This window comes from Otolemur garnettii, unplaced genomic scaffold (assembly GCF_000181295.1).
Source record: "Otolemur garnettii isolate 467f Iridium unplaced genomic scaffold, OtoGar3 scaffold00088, whole genome shotgun sequence".
NCBI classification, from domain to species: Eukaryota; Metazoa; Chordata; class Mammalia; order Primates; family Galagidae; genus Otolemur; species Otolemur garnettii.
In genome coordinates this window covers 7070269-7089947 of record NW_003852483.1, presented here as the reverse complement: position 1 = coordinate 7089947, position 19679 = coordinate 7070269, and the positions used below count along the sequence as shown (strand labels likewise).

At 37.5% G+C, this 19679-nt stretch overlaps 1 protein-coding gene and 1 pseudogene across 2 annotated transcripts; both read right to left on the bottom strand.

Moving 5' to 3' along the window:
* Window positions 1–301: 301 nt before the first annotated feature.
* Window positions 302–1508, bottom strand: LOC100951163 (annotated as a pseudogene).
* Window positions 1509–4621: 3113 nt separating this feature from the next.
* Window positions 4622–14273, bottom strand: LOC105887456 (zinc finger protein 30 homolog). Of its 2 annotated transcripts, XM_023516262.1 has the most exons (5): window positions 14218–14273; window positions 8941–8999; window positions 7023–7149; window positions 6655–6750; window positions 4622–6162 (listed from the first exon to the last, which is right to left on the bottom strand). In XM_023516262.1, exons 2-5 carry the CDS (start codon window positions 8959–8961, stop codon window positions 5033–5035), a joined length of 1374 nt encoding a protein of 457 aa, XP_023372030.1. In that variant the 5' UTR covers window positions 8962–8999; window positions 14218–14273; the 3' UTR covers window positions 4622–5032. The 2 variants fall into 2 exon arrangements, with proteins under 2 accessions (XP_023372030.1, XP_023372029.1); XM_023516261.1 differs by lacking the exon at window positions 14218–14273 and having other exon boundaries at window positions 8941–9123.
* Window positions 14274–19679: the final 5406 nt, after the last annotated feature.

The following is a 19679-nucleotide window of genomic DNA, read 5'->3' as shown; positions in this document are numbered from 1 at the left end:
ATATCAATCAATATTTTATGAATGCAAAACTTCCAACTTAAAATCTGAAACTTAGCACCACAATTTTCACCTCAATTGATCTTCTATCAGAACATCTTTGAAATAGAGGCAGGCCTCTTTCTACTGCTAAATCATCACTGAGAAGAATCAATTATACTGAAGTAAACTCACCAAGGCTCTAGGAAGACTAACAAAAATGCAAACATCAATTATTACATACAGATTATTGCAGTAGAATAACACAAAAGGTTTTTTATATTAAGTTTTATTTAAACAGGTAAAAATTTCTATCATCCTAAAAACAAAAATCCAAAGTTAGTAAATTAATCAGTAATACAAACTGATTACAGCAGTCATTAAAATAGAGGTAACATTTTACCAGTGCACAAATGTCATGGAATTCACATTCACAATCGATCTTTGATGATTCAAGGGTATATTCCATACAGTTGGGACTGGCCAGTTTTAACATAAAGTTCCTCCTCTGCATATGTTTTCCTCAGTCAAGTGTTTCCTCATCACTGTCTGTCAGCTCACACAGTGGAATAGCTGGCTGCTGTGGTGATTCCACGGTGGTTTCTCCATTGGCCACCTTTATGTAACCACTTATGTCCCATTCTTCACTAGCCAATACTTACTGTTATCCAATTCTGCTTTTTCAAATCTGTAGCCAACCACCAGAACACTGTGATCCACATCTTCAGTAGTGCAGTTTGGCTTAAAATAAATGCCTTCTTTACAGAACTGGAAAGACTCATGGCCTGCATCAATAGCAACAGAGATGGGCCCCACAGTTGCTACTGCCTTCATCAGGGCCTTCTCTTTAGGGATGTCCCCGAAGCCAGTGTCATTAGCAACAGAATACTTAGGCCTGTATTTACAGGATTCATCCATTGCATTGTATAGATAGGATTCCTCAGAGTCTAGGCCTCCATTCTCCTTAATATAATGGAAGGCATATTCCATTAGCCCACCATTGCATTCTTCATTGCCTTGAAGCTGAGAACAGTCCACCAGGTTCTGGCCACTCAGTGAGATAAGTTTGCCAGTTTCCCTTCAAGGGCACCATACTAAAAGCCCAACAAGAACCACTGACCCTGAATCACATAGCCTCTCTCTCTCCAGTCCACACTTTCTTATGCTTCTGGTTTCAAAAGCCATTCATCACCTGCTTGAATTCTTCATTGCCATTGTGAAACCATAATTCCCTTGGCTGTATTTCTGATTGTGCAGTTCAACTATTTTCATATTCTTTTCCCACACTGCTCTCCTCTATCCTTCTTCATTCATGCCATAAAGTCTTCTGTGTTTTGTCTTCCACTGATACCAGTGTGTATCTAAACTGCCACAAATGTTGAAGCAGCTGAGGTTATTCTCATGCAAAATGCAGCCAGGATGGGTAAAAGAATCACGCTTAAAAAATCTGCTCCCAGCTGCTCAAGCGCACTCTGCAGACATGAACCCAGGCTGCCAAACTCCACGGTTCTTATCAGAAACCGTTTAAGTCGTCAGTAATCATGCTATGGCTGACACCTGTTGGCTATGACATTGCTGAACTAAACTATTATCATCACACTGTCCTCTTGTCCTTTGATTGCCTGCTTTTGAGTAGGCTAGGTCTCCCAGAAGAAAATAAACTTATCTTCCTTCCCAGCAGTGAAAATATATTTCACTGACTGAATAAAAGTCGTTTTATTCATGTCCAAAGTTGATTTTTAATTATTTGAAAATTCTTAAATGTTTTATAAACATGTTATCTTAATTTCCTATTGGCACAGAAGGAAAAAAGTTAACTCTCCCTTCCTGCCTCATCTCCATCTTCCTTGCACAGCCTTTCCCTCAGATACTTACTCAGAACAGGAATACCACCTTCCAGAACCTGATTTGTAGTCACCAAGCTCTGAGAATTGTATTCTGTAAAGATTTACCTTCTTACTATGCTACTGTTGCAGAATTGAAAGGGGCAATTTCCCTAAAGCCAAAAGTTATATTGTTCGGCTGTGAGGTCCTGCTTGAAATAGGAAATTGGGAGTGCTCTTATTTTATTCATTCATGTTATGTTCTTAAATTTAGCACCTATTAATGTCAGACCATATGCTGGGTATAGGGGACATGGATCTACCAGTTGACTACTCAGCTGAGCCAGAGTCCAATAGAGGAATCAATGAACATGGCTTTAGTTTCTTGCATTCTTTGGCCATTGGAAATGATGTCTCAATAGATGCTAGGAGAATCTAAGGATCTTTGATCTGTCTTGCTTTTCATTTTCTCATTTTTAGCAAACTCATTTGCCTTCAGGAAGGCAAATGTTTTCTAATTAGTTTTATTGTTTCTTTATCTGCTAAAGTTTTTTGTGATACAAAGTGACTCTACTGCTTCTAAGCAGTCCTGGTGACTAGAATTATTACTGTAAGTGTGCTGTGACAAATGAATGTTTCTTTGGGAGAGAAGCCTCTTTTTCCTCACTAATTTATCCTGAATTTTCACATTATTTCCTTTATCTATCTAGACAAATGTGAATTGTACTATAGGTCAGGGACTTTACTACAGGTGTAGAAATAGCAATTTAAAAGATTGAGAATGTATTGCCATCTTTGAGGTTACCTTCTTAATCAGAATAAAGAAACATGACAAATTCATACAGATATACCTCAGATAGTGACAAGCACTATTTTAAAAACTCTACAGAAATAGAATACAAACATGCTTTCTTGATAATATGATCAACAATGTAGACTGAAAAGACTTGTAGAAAATTCTTCTAGATGTAGCATTTACTGAAAAAGTAGCCTTTAAAACATGTCATAGATTGGTAAAAATTAAAGAGAATCTTTTGAAAGAGGGAGTGACATGAAAGCATACTACAGCTATTGGAAGTTCCAAGGGTTATCTACTAATCCTTGGTATCCCACTTTTTAATCAAGATAGCTACATATCTTTAGGTAGAAGGAGAATAATCCTGGCAATCACTTACGGCAAGTTGGTAGATAATGAAAACATAAAACTAAAAAGCTCAAATGGTCATCCTTAGCAGGATAACTTGCTAAGAGAGTAGCAGAAAAAAATCGATCCTGCAGAGTAAGACAGAAATAAACAATCTAAGCTACCACTTTGGTTCTAAGAGGAGGAAAGATATCTCCCTGAAGAATTTATGGTCACAGGTAGGCCCTCATATGGCTGTAGGAAATGAATACACAGTATTTCCAAGCTCTGAAAAATTACAAATTATGAATTTTAAAATGAACTCATAGTTAATGTCTTTAGGGCATGGTAGAAAAAAACGCAAATCCTCTCTGAAAGGGCAAAAAGGATCTGAATAAAGGCCTACTCATATTCATTACATTCTGGAGTTTTCAAACATGCAATAAGAGAGAAAAGTCTTATCTATATTAACTAAACATAAAGGATTCTCCATTCATTTTCAGTGCCTAATTAATACAAGGGATAATATTTGCAACTTTTTTTACACAGGTTTCTTCTCTGTCAACCAGACTAGGGTGCAGTGGCATGATTATAGTTCACAGCAACCTCAAAGACCAGGGCTCAAGCAATCCTCCTCCCTCAGCCTCCTGAATGGCTAGGACTACAGGCATGCACCACCATGCCTGGCTAATTTTGAATTTTGTGTAGCGATGAGATCCTACTATGTTGCTCAGGTTGGTCTCAAACTTCTGGCCTCAAGTCATCCTCTTGGACCTTCAAAGTGTTGGGATGACAGGCATGAACCACCAAACATGCCCACTATTTTCAACACTTATTGTAAAAATGTATCAGACAATATGGGCTAAAATATGTAATTCCTTCAAGCTCACAAATGAAAGAGAACAGGTTAATTACCTACTCAATGTTTCAATAACAAGAGAGTTGTACAACCAAGATATGTAACATAAGTTAAAAGAAGGTTTCTACTAAGAGTTCTCTCAAGTTTAATCAAGTCTTAAGATGTGATGGAAAGATTTCTACGTTCAAGTATTACTTATCCAGAATAAATATTCTAACGTTGAATAAGGTAAAAATATGAAGCAAATGAGATTTACATGTACAAGATTTTCTTCTAGTAAAAATTCATGTTATATAACTTATGCATTACAACTGAAAGCATCCCCATACCACTTTATGAATTTGCTGATGCTGAGTAACTTGTGAATCCTAAAGTTTTTTTTGGTATTCCTTAATGTTCATTGGTTTCTCACCATTATGAATTATGTGATATTGAATAGGTCTGATCCATAAATAATGTTCTTCCCACACAGCTTATGAGACTATTTCTTGCTAGTCGGTGAGTGCTAAATAAAGTGACCCTTATTTTCCCAATTTGTTTGTTCTAACTTGTATACAATCTCTGATGACGTGTACTTTGTAACTATAAAGTCCCACATTGTTTTTTTGTTTGTTTGTTTTTTTAAACACTGCCTCAGTCTGTTGCCCTGGGTAGAGGGCTATGGGAACATAGTTCACAGCAACATTAAACTCTTGGGCTTGAGCAAATCCTCTTGCCTCAAATCCCAAGTAGCTGGGGCTATAGGTGCCCACCACTACACATAGCTAGTTTTTATATTTTTAGTAAAGATGGGGTATTGTTCTTGCTCAGACTGGTCTTAAAATTCCTGAGCTCAAACAGGATTGCACACATGAGCCACCTCACTGGCCACAGTCCCACATTGTTGACCTTCATGAGTGTTTATCCCCTCCAGAATTAATTCTGCTATGTTTAAGTTTGAGCTAAGACTAATGTTCTTCCCACATTCTTACATTCACAATATTTTACTGATGTTGAATAAGGTGTGAAAAATGAATAAAGGCTTTGCTAAATTACAGATACTCTTTCAATTTATAGGATGATGTCCTAATAAATCCATTGTAAGTCAAGGAGCATGCTGAATGTGTGTTGCTGTCACAATTTAATAAAGTTGAGAAATCTTAAGCCAAACCATCATAAGCCTGGGATTTCTGTTTATAATTATTAAAAGTTATGAATTACCTACTGTAAAGTTGTGAGCCATCAAGAAAAACTTTTGTACTGTGCTTACGTTCATTTTTTCCCTCCAATATGACTTCTCTGATGTTGAGTGAGTCTGGCACTCCAGATGAAGGCCTTCCCACATTCCTTACATACATAGCGTTTCCTGTTAGCATGAGTTCTCTGATGTCGAGTAAGATGTGAATGTTGAATAAAGGCCTCCCCACATTCTTTACATTTATAGGGTTTTTCACCACTATGAATTCTCTGATGCTTAGTCAGTTCTGAGCCACAACTAAAGGCCTTCTCACAATCCTTACATTCATAAGGTTTCTCACCAGTATGAATTCTTAGATGTCGAATAAGGTGTGATAACTGAATGAAAGCTTTCCCACATTCCTTACATTTATAAGGTCTCTCACCAGAATGAATTTTCTGATGTCGAGCAAATTGTGAGGCATGTCTAAAAGTCTTTCCACATTCCTTACATTCATAAGGCTTTTCTCCAGTATGAATTCTCTGATGTTGAACAAGGTGTGAACCATGGCTAAAGGTTTTCCCACAGTCCTTACACTCATAGGGTTTTTCACCAGTATGGATTCTTTGATGCTGAGTAAGTTCTGAGCCACAGCTAAAAGCCTTCTCACAATCCTTACATTCATAAGGTTTCTCACCAGTATGTATTCTTAGATGTCTAATAAGGTGTGACAGCTGAATAAAGGCCTTCCCACAGTCTCTACATTCATAGGGTTTCTCCCCAGTATGAATTTTTTGATGCCTATTAAGTTGTGAACGATGACTAAAAGCCTTACCACACTCTGTACACTCATAGGGTTTCTCACCAGTATGAACTCGCTGACGTCGTGATCCACAGCTAAAAGCCTTCCTATGTTCCTTGCCTTCATGAGGTCTCCTGTTAGTACGAATTCTCTGAGGAGAATCTTGAGAAGTCTTATGAAAAGCCTTATGAATGTATGTTGCTGGTGGGTGCAGGTTAAAACTAGGCATTTTTTCACAGGTGCTTTTCCTTTGCTTGCGATATTCTCCTTCAGTTCTCTGGTGTCTTTCAGATAGGCTTCTCAAACAGGATCCACCAAAGTCATGTTTTTTTAATCTTTCTATTACACACCAATGAAATGATTCTTTTTCAAAAAAGCTCTTTTTTGGAAATAACTCCTTGGTATCACACATGCACTGCAAATCTGAAAAATAAAGTATACACACACACACACATATAAATATTCCATGACAAATAATATGCAGCACTTCTATGACAGAAACTGCGAAGTGAAAATAATGCTTAATAGAAGTAATGGCTGAGGGCAGTGCCTGTGGCTCAAGGAGTAGGGTGCCAGCCCCATATACCAGAGGTGGTGGGTTCAAACCTAGCCCCAGCCAAAAACTGGGAAAAAAAAAAAAAGAAGTAATGGTTGAAAACATTCTCAAATATTGAGAGCTGGTGTCAGGGAGAAAACTAGAAAAAAAGTTAGGGAAAACAATGACCTACCTCCCTAGCAAGAGAGAAAAATCAGTTACTTTTGTCTGTGTCTTAAGCCTCTCTTTCTTCAGGCCTTCTTCCTTAGAGAGGTACTTCCCAACTAAAATAGCCAGGCTGCTGCTATGGGGCCAGCCAGGCAGCTGCTGTGGGGCCAGGTGGCTGCCACACCTCCCCTCTGCTGCTAGCTCCCACTCACCTGGGCAAGGTCTTCCTGTTGTGTCCCTAGTTATCAGCCATAGTTGCTTCTCTTGCTCCAGTAAGGAGATCACATCTGGCTTAACAATGGAAAATCCTACATGTAAGAGAAGAAACGAAACATGATCAAGCCATATGTGTGGCAGAATTCAAATCCAGTTTTTGGTCACTAAAGAAGAGAGACAATCAAGGGAGTAACAAGAGGAAAATGTGAAGGTCTTCTAAAGAGCAGTGTGCAACACAGATACCTTTTCCATAGTCCTCAGTAGCAAGGAACAGAAATTCAGACAATCCCCAAATCCACAAAGGTGAAGGTAGAACTTCCAAAGGGTGAATATTAACACTGAATCTGCAAGTAAATATCCTTACTGACTGAGAGAAGATTGCTGTAGTTCTCCAGCATCACATCTCTGTATAATTCCCTCTGAGTAGCATCCAGGCAGTCCCATTCCTCTTGAGAGAAGTCTATGGCCACATCCTTGAAAGCCACTGACTCCTGAAAAAAGTCAACATATACATCGCCAGTGAAACAAAACATCTTTCCAAGATGGAAAGAATGATGGAGAATGGTGTTACAGAAAGTAACAGAGTTAGGCTAGGGCTACAGGCATGAGTGTGGTCCTAAGCAGGGAACCCTGGCCCTGTTACTGTAGAAAAAACCTCCTCCAGATGGAAGGGCTGGAAATGAACAAATACTATCAAATAGACTTTCCCAAATACATGAAATTTGTGTAGCACAAAGCACACAGTTTTGAAGAATAAGAAAATAAACTCATGCTTCCATCTGTTTTATTTATTTATTTATTTGAGATAGAATCTCACTTTGTCATCCTTGGCAGAGTGCCGTGGCATCATAGCTCAGGGCAACTTCAAACTCTTGGGTCCAAGTGATTTTCTTGACTCAGCTTCCCAAGTAGCTGGGACTGTAAGCAGCTGCCACAACACCTGGCAACTTGTTCTCACTGTTGCTCAGGCTGGTCTCAAACTTCTGAGCTCAGGCAATCCACCTGCCTTGGTCTCAAGCGTGAGCCACCATGCATGGCCTCAATTCATTTTATATTATGTTTTTTTTTTCCTGAGACAGAGTCTTACTGTGTTGCCCTTGGTAAAGTGCTGTGGTATTACAGCTCACAGCAACCTCAAACTCTTGGGCTTAAGCAATTCTCTTGCCTCAGTATCTCAAGTAGCTGGGACTACAAGCACCTGCCACAACACCTGGTGATTTTTTCTCGCTATTGCTCAGGCTGGTCTAAAACTCCTGAGCTCAGGCGATCCACCTGCCTTGGAATCAGGCATGAGCCACCATGCGTGCATGCATGGCCTTAATCTATTTTATATTATGTCCTTTTTTTTTTTTTTTTGAGACAGAGTCTTACTATGTCGCCCTAGGTAGACTGCTATAGTGTCACAGCTCACAGTAACCTCAAACTCTTAGACTTAAGCAATTCTCTTGCCTCAGACTCACTCCTCAGCTGGGACTAAAGGCGCCCACCACAATGCCTGGTTATTTTTTGGTTGTAGTTATCATTGTTGTTTGGTAAGCCCGGGCTGGGTTCAAATCTGCCAGCTGTACGAGGCTGGTGCCCTAGCTGCTGAGCTACAGGCACTGAGCCCATTTTATATTATGTCTTAAATTATTTCTGAGTTTGAAGTACAATTTGTACATGATGTAATAATTTCCTGGTGACTCTGTTTCATGGTTATATAAGAATTTAAGATTGTAAGCATCTTAATACATATTGTAAGCATCTCAATATAAATAATCTAATAAAAATATTATTGCCTGGTATCTACAAGATAAATGGGATATCTTATGGTTATAACTGACTTTAACCATTCTTAAGCTTTATTTTTAGACATCTAAAATGTTCCAGATTTCTCACTGTCTTCACAGATAAAAGTTATTATCTAGTTATCCTGTCGTATCTAATTTAAAAATTCAGTGGAAGAAATCAAAGCTTTCTTATGTGCAGACTTACATGGCGATTTATGTTTGTCTTACTAAGCCATGGTTTTGTAAAGGGGCTTAATAATTCTTTAATATTTCTTTTGAGGGGACAAGCCCCATCTTCATTTCTGGTTAAAATGTGGTTAATTAAGAGGTGTCCAATAATCTGCTACTGACTGGGTATTCAAGGACATGTCCCTGGAGAGTAAAGAAGGGCTCAGGGAAGGCTTTAAGAAGTGTAATCCAGCACTCACAACAATGGCAGATCTTGGAGCAGGTTACAGAAAGGCCCACTAGTATTTCAGGATAAACAATAAAAATAGAACAATTCCAACTCACGTGACCCTTAGCTTTTAGCATTCTGTCTTCTTCTGGGAGATTATTCTGAGATGGCAGAGCTGGATGGAAAAAAAAAGTCAGAGGAGAGCCTGGTTTCCTCAGATTTGCCAAACTGATTACTACCATGACACCTTCTCTCTCCCTAGCTGAGAGACCACACACCTCTCAGCTCCATCCCCAAACTGAAGGAACTCTGACAGCAGAAATGCCACAATTATACCCAGGTGGCAAAAGTCTTAATTCCAACTTCTTACAGGAAGTTTCTTCAACATCCATGTTTCCACACTTTTGTTTTTAACTCTGCCTAAAATCACTCAGTGATTGTTTTGATACATGACATATAACTTGTAGATGTTTTCACTAACAGGTCCGTCAGAATAGCCTAGTCCCTCATTATAATATTCAGAAAATGTTTCCTTTGCTTCACCTTTTAATTAATCATATGTTCTAGAGAGATCATTTTATACTAGTACATAAAGAGCTACTTTATTTTTATCTGAACTGTTAAACATTTTCTCTTACAAATGATCCATCCTTTATTTAACTAGCTGACAATGAATATTTATATTATTCTCAAGTTACTGCTATGTATTTAATATTGTATCCCATATGTACAAATGTTATTTGTATGACAAATATTCAAAAGCAGAATTGCAGGGTCTATGCATTTAAAATTTTGAGAAATTGCTAAGCTGCCTAGGAGAGTTGAGAAATTGCTAAACTGCCTAGGAGAGATCCTCTGCTGTAATTTATTTCTACTGAGAGCATTATGTATTTTACTAACTATTAATACAAACCCATGTTAAGGGAAACTTGATGGTTTCATCTGGCAGAAGAAAACGATCCTAGTTGGAAGCATGGGAATAAACAAAAGCACAGGAGTAAATAAGTATGAGAATAAATTTAAATGAATATTAAGTAGGCCAAAAATATGTTATGTATAAATACACGTAGAATTAAAATTCACTTTTTTTTTGTTTTTTTTGTTTTGGCTGGGGCTGGGTTTGAACCTGCCACCTCTGGCATATGGGGCTGGCACCCTACTCCTTTGAGCCATAGGCACTGCCAAGAATTAAAATTCATTACCAAAAAATATGCATACTGGAGGTATGATGCAAGAGGAGGAAATGGACAGCAATTATTTGTATTAAGCAGTAACATGTCAGGATGCGTGTTATAATTTACGAACACTAAAATAAACCTCAATATAGAAAAAATAGAAGAAAAAAGGTAAAGATAAAAATATATAATTGATTCAAAATGAGGCAAAAGAGAACATAAAGCTGATGCATTAAAAACACATAATAATAGAATAGATATAAACCTGACTGTGTAAGTAATCATATTTAACGTAACTTGATAATGTAAGCTAACAAAGGCCAAAATTTTCACATCATATTAAAAATAAAATTCAACTATAAGCACAGAATTAAACTTTAAATATGAGGATAGAGAAAAATTAAATTAAAAGGATAAAAAAGTCATAGAATGTAAAAGTAACCCCCAAACAGCAGATTTAACTAGAGTAATATCAGACAAAATAGATTTAGTGTGTTCTATTAATCTAGGTAGGGTTGCACAAAATAGATTTAATGTTTTCTAGTTAATCTTGAATATTCACAATAATAAAGATATTAGCCAACAGGAAAATCACAAAATTATAAATCTGTATGTATATAGTAACATAACTTTAAAATGTATAATGCAAAAATAGACATAAATAAAAGAAAAAGTAGACAAAATACAAAGGTAGTGAGAGATTTAACACACCATTCTCCTTAGCTAGTGTAATAGCAAAAAAATCAGCAAAGATTAAGAATCTGATATAAATAGCAATGTTGATCTGACATACAAAGAACGCTACTATCAAATGATGGAATTCACATTTCTTTCCAGTGTGGCTTGAAATAGTTACCTGAACTGGCCATATCCCCAGGCTATAAAGAAAGGTTCAACAACTTTCAACAGGAAATTGCTCAGAGAGTATTTACAGACCATATGGTACTAAGCTGAAAGTCGTTAATAAAAATGTCCAACTGCCTAGAAGTTAAACTGTATACTTAAAAAATACCTTTAATCAAAGAAGACGTGAAAATTGAAATCAGAATATATACATTGAAAAATAATGATGTATCACATATCAAAACGTGTGGGATGTGCCTAAAGTAGTGCATAGGGAAAAACTTATGGCCTTAAAAGAAAGCAGCCTTAAATAAAATTTATAGCATTCCCATAGGAAAAAAATAAGGCTGAAAATTAAGTGTTAAAGTTCTCATCTTAAGAAGCTAGAAAAGGAACAGGAAGACAAACTTAATGAAAAAATTAAAAGAAAGATAAAGGAGATCAGTGACACGGAAAGCAAAGATACAACAGAGAAAAACAAATCCAAAATTGCTCCTTTATAAATATTAACAACAAAGATAACCCCCTAAAAAGGCCAACCAACAACAAAAAAGAGAAACAAGGATAATAATAATAGTAAGAATTTAAAATACGTGCTTATAGATCCTACAAATATGAAAAGGAAAATGATATGAACTTTAACCCAGTAAATATAAAAATGTAGGTGAAACATACAAGTTTCTCAATAAATATAAGAAGTAGAAAATATGAAAAGTCTATTATGTAAGAAATCAGTCATTAAAAATTCCCACAAAGAACAAAAATTCCTTCAAAGAAAATAAAGGCCCAGATGATTTCACCAATGACATTTTCCAAAAACTTAAGGAACAAATGTCATTGATCTTAAACAAACTTTTTAAATGAGATCAGCATAACCTTGATGAAAAACTTGACAAGGAAGCAGGAAAAATTACAGACCAATCCCTCTCATGAATAAAGCTGTAAAATCCTAAACAAAACATCAGCAAAACAAAATCAGATAATATGTAAAAATAATGTATCACACTCAAGTGGGGTTAATTCGAAAACTGTGAGAGTTCCCTGACAGATGGAAACTAATTGGTGTAATTCACCTCGTTAACAGAACAAAAGGGAAAATTACATGATCACCCTGATGCAGAAAAATAATTTGACAAAATTCAGTATCTAATCATGGGAAATCAGAGGGAATGTGACCATAAACCTGAAAACTTTAAGCATATATCTTAAAGTGCTGTCTCAAAATTCAAAATTAATGCTAAAAAACTGAAAAACATTTCCCTTATGATTTGGAAAAAGATTCACCATTTCTATTCAACTCAAGTTCTGAGTTAGTGCAATAGAGCAAGAACAAAAGACAAAAGGCATAAGTACTGAAAAAGAACTAGTTAATATTATTCACAGAGGACATAATTGTTAACATAAAAATCTCGAGGAATTTACAGATAAACTAGATTTGAGTGATTTCATCAAGGTTGCTGGATACAAGCTAACTTAAAAAGCGTCAACCTGATTTCTATAAATCAAGAACAAACAGAAACAGAAAATTTTAAATGATGTCCCCTTTCAACAATGTAAAAAGAAATAAACTAGCTACCCCCAGACTTGAAATGGCAGAATATTACTGAAAAAATATATGGAGATACAGAAACACCATTATTAGATGGCAATTCTCTCCAAAACTTTATAGTTTCAGTACAATCCTAATTTAAAAATCTAGCAATTTGTTTTAGGAAATCAGCAAAATTAGTGCTAAAATTCACATAGAAATGCAAAGAGCCAAAATAGCCAAAGCAATCTAAAAGGAGAACAAAGTTAAAGATCAATTCAGATCAAGTAGAGACTACAGGAATAGATTCATACATATAGCTACCTGATACATGACAAAGGTGTAATTTCAGTACAGTGGAGAAAGGATGATCTTTTTAATAAATGGTGCTGTGTCCATTAGCTATCCACATGGGGAAAAAAAAAAATTCAAGCTCTAGAAATCAGTTCCAGATGGTTACAGATATAAATATGAAAGGCAAATTACTTTTAGAAGAAAGCATAAAATAACATATTCGTGGCCTTCGAAGCAGCAATGATTTTTTAAAATAGGACAAACAAAAAAGCATAACCATAAAGAAAAATTGATAAAATTGACTATATTAAAATTAAGAACTTTTGTGAATCAAAATATGTCACTTAGGCAACCACATCCAGCAAAGGATTCCTCTCCAGCATACATACACATAGTTTTATATATCCTAAAATCAACAACAAAAAGACAATAGAGAAACGGTCAAAATTTAAACAGACACGTCACAAAGAGAATATTCAAATGACCAATAAACCGTAAAATAAAGTACTCAACTTTATTAGTCATCAGGGAAATGTACACACATAGGAAGGGCTAACATGAAAACACGAAAAGTACCCAGTATTAGTGAGGATGTCAAGGAACTGGAATTCTCATACACTGATGGTGGGAGAATGAGTTAGTGCAATTACTTTAAAAAAAAACTCTGGCAGTATCTTCTTTGAGCATTTTCACTCCCTAAAGCCCAGCAAGTTCAGTCCTAAATAGAAGCCCCAAAAGAAATGCACACTTACTGAACGTTCACAGTAAAGGCTTTTTCTTTTTCTAACTTATGTTTTCCTCTCAACAAGAACAAAATTGCAGCCTTTATAATGGTCTGAAAATGAAAACCATTCAAATGTGCATTACAGTTGAACTGTGCTATAGTCCCACACCAGAACAGTTAAGAATGAATGAGGTATAACATATAACAATAATATCTCACATACTGAACAATACTGAACAACAAAAAAGAAGCCAGGCAGAAAACAGTACATACAGTGTGATTCCATTTAGATAAAATTAAAAATAAGTAAATCTCTAATGCCTTAGAAACTGGGATAGTGGTTACTCTTGGTGGTAAAATTGAGTATGCAGGCTCGGCGCCTATAGCTCAACCGGCTAAGGCGCCAGCCACGTACACCTAAGGTGGCGGGTTCGAATCCAGCCCGGACCCGCCAAACAACAATGACGGCTGCAACCAAAAAATAGCCAGGCGTTGTGGCGGGCGCCTGTGGTCCCAGCTACTTGGGAGGCGGAGGCAAGAGACTCGCTTGAGCCCAGGAGTTGGAGGTTGCTGTGAGCAGTAATGCCACAGCACTCTACCCAGGGTGACAGCTTGAGGCTCTCTCAAAAAAAAAAATTGAGTATGCATGGGTGTAGAATCAGAATGTTGGCAGTGGCTTCCACTAGACCCCCAAATCAAGTTTTTATGTACAATTTTTTCCCGTATGCATACACTTGAACAAGTATTTAAATGCCATAAAACATCAGCGGTATTAAAAACAAAACTAAACAAAACACTGAGAACACCATGGGTTGGAAGAGGCACTTACTTTGAAGAACATATGGTCGTTCTATCTATAGAAGTTCTATTTATAGGTAGAACTTTAGAACTTTTAAAACAGGAGCCATACAACTTCCAACCCGTATTCCAGAGGGATGCGTCCCAACATCAATCTTCAGAAACACAGAACGCAAGGCCTGGAGTTATTCACAATGGAGATGAGTGTCACGGCGCTTCCAAGTCCCATTCACAGGTCCCAGAAGACGTCTACGACGCGTTCGCACATGCCCCGCCTGCTCGGGATCAGGCCCCGCCCCTGGTGCTGGGCCTTGCCCCCTGCTGTAAGGACAGCGGCCTCTGTCAGTATTTTGCCTTCTCACACAGAGTCACACCTACATCACACGGCCGCAAAGCACTCACACATCCAGTCCCAGACATACGCAGTCCACTGTCACCTCTTTAGCCCGAACTTGCACTCAAATTCTCAGTCTGCGCATCCACGGCTCGAGGATCTCCTCCGGAACCTACAACGTCTGCGGGAATCCCGTACGGCCTCAGCCAATCTGCGTCAAGGAAGGCTCGGTCGAGGCGGAAGCGGCTCCGGGCGCGGGGGCCGCTGGGAAGTGTAGTCCACTGTGCTCGGGTCTCAGGCTGCTGCTTGTTGGCAAGTTGGGCGCAACCACCCGACGGAGTTACAATGCGTGTCGGGCTCTGTTCTAAGTTGATTGCAGTCTGTGCATCACTGACTGGGTCCGTGCACTCTCCAGAGTTGGACAGCCTGAGGTTGCGACCAGCCTCTGGAAACCAAGTCCTGAGCCAAAGAAAGCGTCAGACCTACCTCCAGGCACACTCTTGAGAATTCTGCGGTGGAGGAGGCCACCCACCCGCCATGCGGAGCGGTGAAGGTCAGTGTTGAAGGCGGTGTGCCTCGGCCAATGAGGCCTACACTGAGGAAGTTAAACGACCTGGATTCCACAGGAGGAAACGTAGGCCCAGAGGTATTAGGGAATTTGAGACAGATTCTCAGCCAACCTTATCTGTCCGCAGCTTTTGTGCCTTACATTCACTCTCTGCCTTGTCCAGGGAGAGTTTGCGGAAGAGGTAATTTCATGCTCGCACTAGAGTCTGATCTCAGTGTGTAACCCCAAAGTCTCAAATAATTGTTTTCTCACGTCTTTGGAAAACTTTTCATTTAACAAATTTTTAATTTCCTAGGGTACTATATGTCAATTAAAAACTTAGAAAGTGCATTTAATGGAAAAGAAGAAAATAAGCATGACTCATTACTCATACTTTTGAGTTAACATTTGTAGGGTTAACTTTGTACGTGCATATTTTTAACTGTTTTTTTTCTTTAGTTTCAGATTCTGAAAGTCTTTCCACTCCCCTCTATTTCCAATGCACTGATCCTACCACTTTTTCGTAGCTCCTTACTTAGTATTTCTTCTCATTCTATATGATCTGATATTCCACAGTTATAGTCATCATACTCATTCACTAGTATATATCCTTATATACTCCTATATATGTACTGACTTGTATCTACCCCAACTTGATTGCTGTTCTCTGAGTGTGGTTAAATACAATTTTGGTTAAATAAAGATCTCTGCTGATTCTGCACTGCCTCCCTACAGTACCGCTGACTGTAACTGGAAAAAAGAAAACAGAAACACAGTGATGGGTCTAACTTTATACAAGAGGCCACAAATTTTTACTGTTCTTTCCTGATAATTTCTTTGTATTTAATAACATTGACCGTTTGGATTTAACTAATATTTCCTAGTAGTTAAATTTAGATTACTAATGTCTTTCCTCCAGTTTTTAACCTGGCTAAAAATTTTCATATTGTTGAATTTCAAGAGTTTTTTTTTTTTGGTATACTTTGGTTAAGTCTTTTGCAATTTTTTTTTCCAGCATATGACTTATTTTTTTCATTCTCTTGACAGTTTCCTTTGCAAAACAGAATTTAAAAATTTTAATTAAATTCATCCTATCAATTATTTTTTTAATTGCTTATGCAATTGGTGTTTTGTCTAAAAAGTACATATGCCAAGACCATCTAGATTTTCTCCTACGTTATCTTTTATGAGTTTTATAGTTTTTTGTTTACACTTACGCCTGTGATCATTTTGAGTAATTTTTTGAAAGGCCTAAAGTTTGTATCTAGATTTATTTTTTCTTTTTGCATATGGATGTTCCAACAGAATTTGTTGATGTATGAGTTTGGGTTATCCAGAGAACTAGATCAACTGGGGGAGGGGGCAGAGCAGAGAGAGATATTATAATGAATTGACTCCTGTGATTATGGAGGTCAAGAAGTCCCACAATATGCTGTCTGCAAGATAGCTATCTAGGAAAGCTAATGATATAATTTAGTGTGAGTCTGAAGGCCAGAGAACCAGAGGAGCCAATAATGTAAATTCTAGTCTGAGGGCAGGAGGTAAAATGAGAAGTCTAAGCTTAAGCTATGGGGAAGGAAAAAGTTGCAAGATTCCACCTTTCACCACCCTTTATTCAGGCTGTCAATGGATTAGATGATGCCCAACCACAGGGGGTTAGAAAATTTACTTTTCCAAGTCCAGTCAACTGCTAGCCTCATCTGGAAATAACCTTGCAGACACACTCAGAAACCATCTTTAATATGTGTACAGGCACCCCAATGGCCCACTCAAGTTACACACAAAATTAACTGTCACAGTTGAAAAGATTATCTCTTCTCCATTGTATTCCCTTTGCTCCTCTGTGAAAGATTAGTTAATTCCATTAATGTGGGTTTATTTCTGGGCTGTCTATCCTGTTCCACTCATTTGTTTGTCTTTTTTTTTTTTTTTTTTTTTAGACAGAGCCTCAAGCTGTTACCTTGGGTAGCATGCCCTGGCATCACAGCTCACAACAACCTCCAACTCCTGGGCTCAAGAGATTCTCCTGCCTCTGCCTCTGCCTCCCAAGTAGTTGGGACTACGGCACCTGCTGTAACGCCTGGCTATTTTTGGGTTGCAGCCAGCATTGTTTGGCAGGCCAGGCTGGATTCGAACCCACCACCAGCTCAGGTGTATGTGACTGGCACCTTAGCTGCCACAGGCGCTGCCCTGTTTGTCTATTCTATTGCCAATATCACAATGTCATTACTATAGCTTTTTAGTAAATCTTGAAGTTGAATGGTATCAGTCTTATGACTTCATTCTTCCCCTTCAATATTGTGTTGGCTATTCTGGATCTTTTGCCTCTCCATATAAACTTGAGAAATATTTTATTGGTCTCTAAAGAATAACTTTCTGGGATTTTGATTGGCATTGCCCTGAGTCTGTAGATCAAGTTAGGGAGAACTGATGTCTTGGCAATATTGTGCCTTCTTATCCATTAACATGGAGTATTTCTCCATTTATTTAGTTAAGATTATCCAGAGAAATAGATTGATTGGGGGAGGAAAAGCACAAAGTAGTCTTCTTTGACTTCTTTCATGAATTTTATAGTTCTTCTCATAAAGATTTTGTCCATATTTTATTAGATTTATACCTAAGTATTCCATTCTTTATGCTAATGTAAATGCTATTTTATTTTAGGTTTCCAGTTCCAGTTGTTCACAGCAGTTATACTGGAAAGCAATTGTCATATATACATTAACCTTTTATCCTGTAACCTTACTATAATTACAGGCCAGGAAATAATTGGATGATATATTCAAAATGATGCCCAGAAAAATTATTTTTCTTAAGTGAAGGAAAAATAAATCTTTTCTAGGCAGCAAAAGCTCAGGGAATTCATTACCACTATACTAGTCCTATAAAAATTGCTTAAGGGAGCCCTGCAAATGAATGTAAAAGGACAGTGTCTGCCATCATGAAAACACATGGAAAGCATAACATCCACTACTAGAATAAACACACAAATAAGGAAGAGAAAGGACTCAAATGTTACCACTACAGAAAACCACCAACTCACAATGATAAACAATAAGGGAGAAAGAAAGGAACAACAGATTTATAAAATATATGCAAATCAACACACATTCAAATTGCTGCAGGAAGACGAAGACCAACTGAGAGAAAGAGCACCCAAACACCTTGTTTACAAGAGGAAGGGCTTTATTCACTGGCTGGGAGCTTAGGGCATAGAAGAATTCCAAATGGCTGCGCTCCCAGACTGGCTTGGTCTTTCCCTTTTTATCTCTAGTCAAAAAGTTCCAACCCTCCCCCTCACCCCCCCACCAAATAAACACTAAAAGTTCCAAACCACAGGTACCTTTCGCATTGGCCAGTTTGAATCAAGCAGGAGATGCTATTCCAGCCCCCACAGAACTACAGGATTTCACCGAAGTGGAAATTTCCAAGTTAACTTTACAAATTCCCGAGAGCTGAGTCACCATGGAGAGGACCCTGCAGGTGTATCTTTGTGGTCTCCTTGAGAAGACCTGTTCTTCTAGACCTCACCCTTCTCAGGTATCCTTCCTCAAAATCAACCAGAAATCAATTAAAATGACATTAATAAGTGCTCATAAATCAACAATAATCTTGAATGTAAATGGATTAAACTTTTAACTTAAAAAATACAGGGTAAAGGCCGGGCATTATGGCTTACACCTGTAATTCTAGCACTCTAGGAGGCTGAAGTGGGTGGATTGCCTGAGCTCAGGAGTTTGAGACCAGGCAAAGCAAGAATGAGACTCCATCTCCAAAAATAGCCAGGGGTTATGGCAGGCACCTGTAGTCCCGGGTCCTTGGGAGACTGAAGCCCAAGGATCACTTGAGCTCAGGAGTTTCAGGTTGCTGTGAGCTTTGACACCACAGTACTCTAGTAAGGATAACAAAGACTGTGTCTCAAAAAAAAAAAATATATATATATATTTATATATATATGCACAATTAATTTTTAAAAAATGACCGAACTATATGCTGCCTAAAAGAAATTTATCTCCTGTAAAGACACAAAGATGGAAAGGGATGGAAAAACATTCCAGGCAAATGAAAACCAAAAGTGAGCAGAAGTAGTTATATCAGATAATAGACTTTAAGTTAAAATTGTAAAAAGAGACAAATAATGTCATTATATAATGATAAAGAGATCATTTAGCAATAGGATATGAAAATTCTAAACATACCTGCACTCAACATGGAAGCACCTAGTTATATAAAGCAAATACCATTAGATAGATCACCTCCACAGAAAATTACCAAAGAAAAATTGGATATAAAACTGAACTTTAGACCAAAGTGATCTAACAGACATTTATAGAACATTTCATCCAACAGCTTCAGAATACACATTCTTCTTATCAATATACAGAACATTCTTCAAAATATGTTAGGACACAAAGCAAGTCTTGGCAAATTTTAAAAATTAAAATGATTTGAATTATCTTCTCAGACCACAATGTAATAAAACTAGAAATAACAGAGGAGCTTTTTTTTTTTTTTGGAGAGAGAGTCTTACTTTGTGTGATCTTTAAACCTGAAGTAAATTGAGATATGGATCCATCTGTTCTCATTCTGTATTTTTTTTTCTTTTCTTTTT

Bases quoted from the DNA above. Each gene is read 5' to 3' on its own strand.
- LOC105887456 (XM_023516261.1), bottom strand. From the start codon at position 9,066: ATGGTAGTAATCAGTTTGGCAAATCTGAGGAAACCAGGCTCTCCTCTG. The intron at 7,150-8,940 runs GTGAGTTGGAAT...GACTTTTTTCAG, and splicing joins TGCTAAAAGCTAAGGGTCAC to GAGTCAGTGGCTTTCAAGGA. The intron at 6,751-7,022 runs GTAAGGATATTT...TCTTACATGTAG, and splicing joins CAGCAATCTTCTCTCAGTCA to GATTTTCCATTGTTAAGCCA.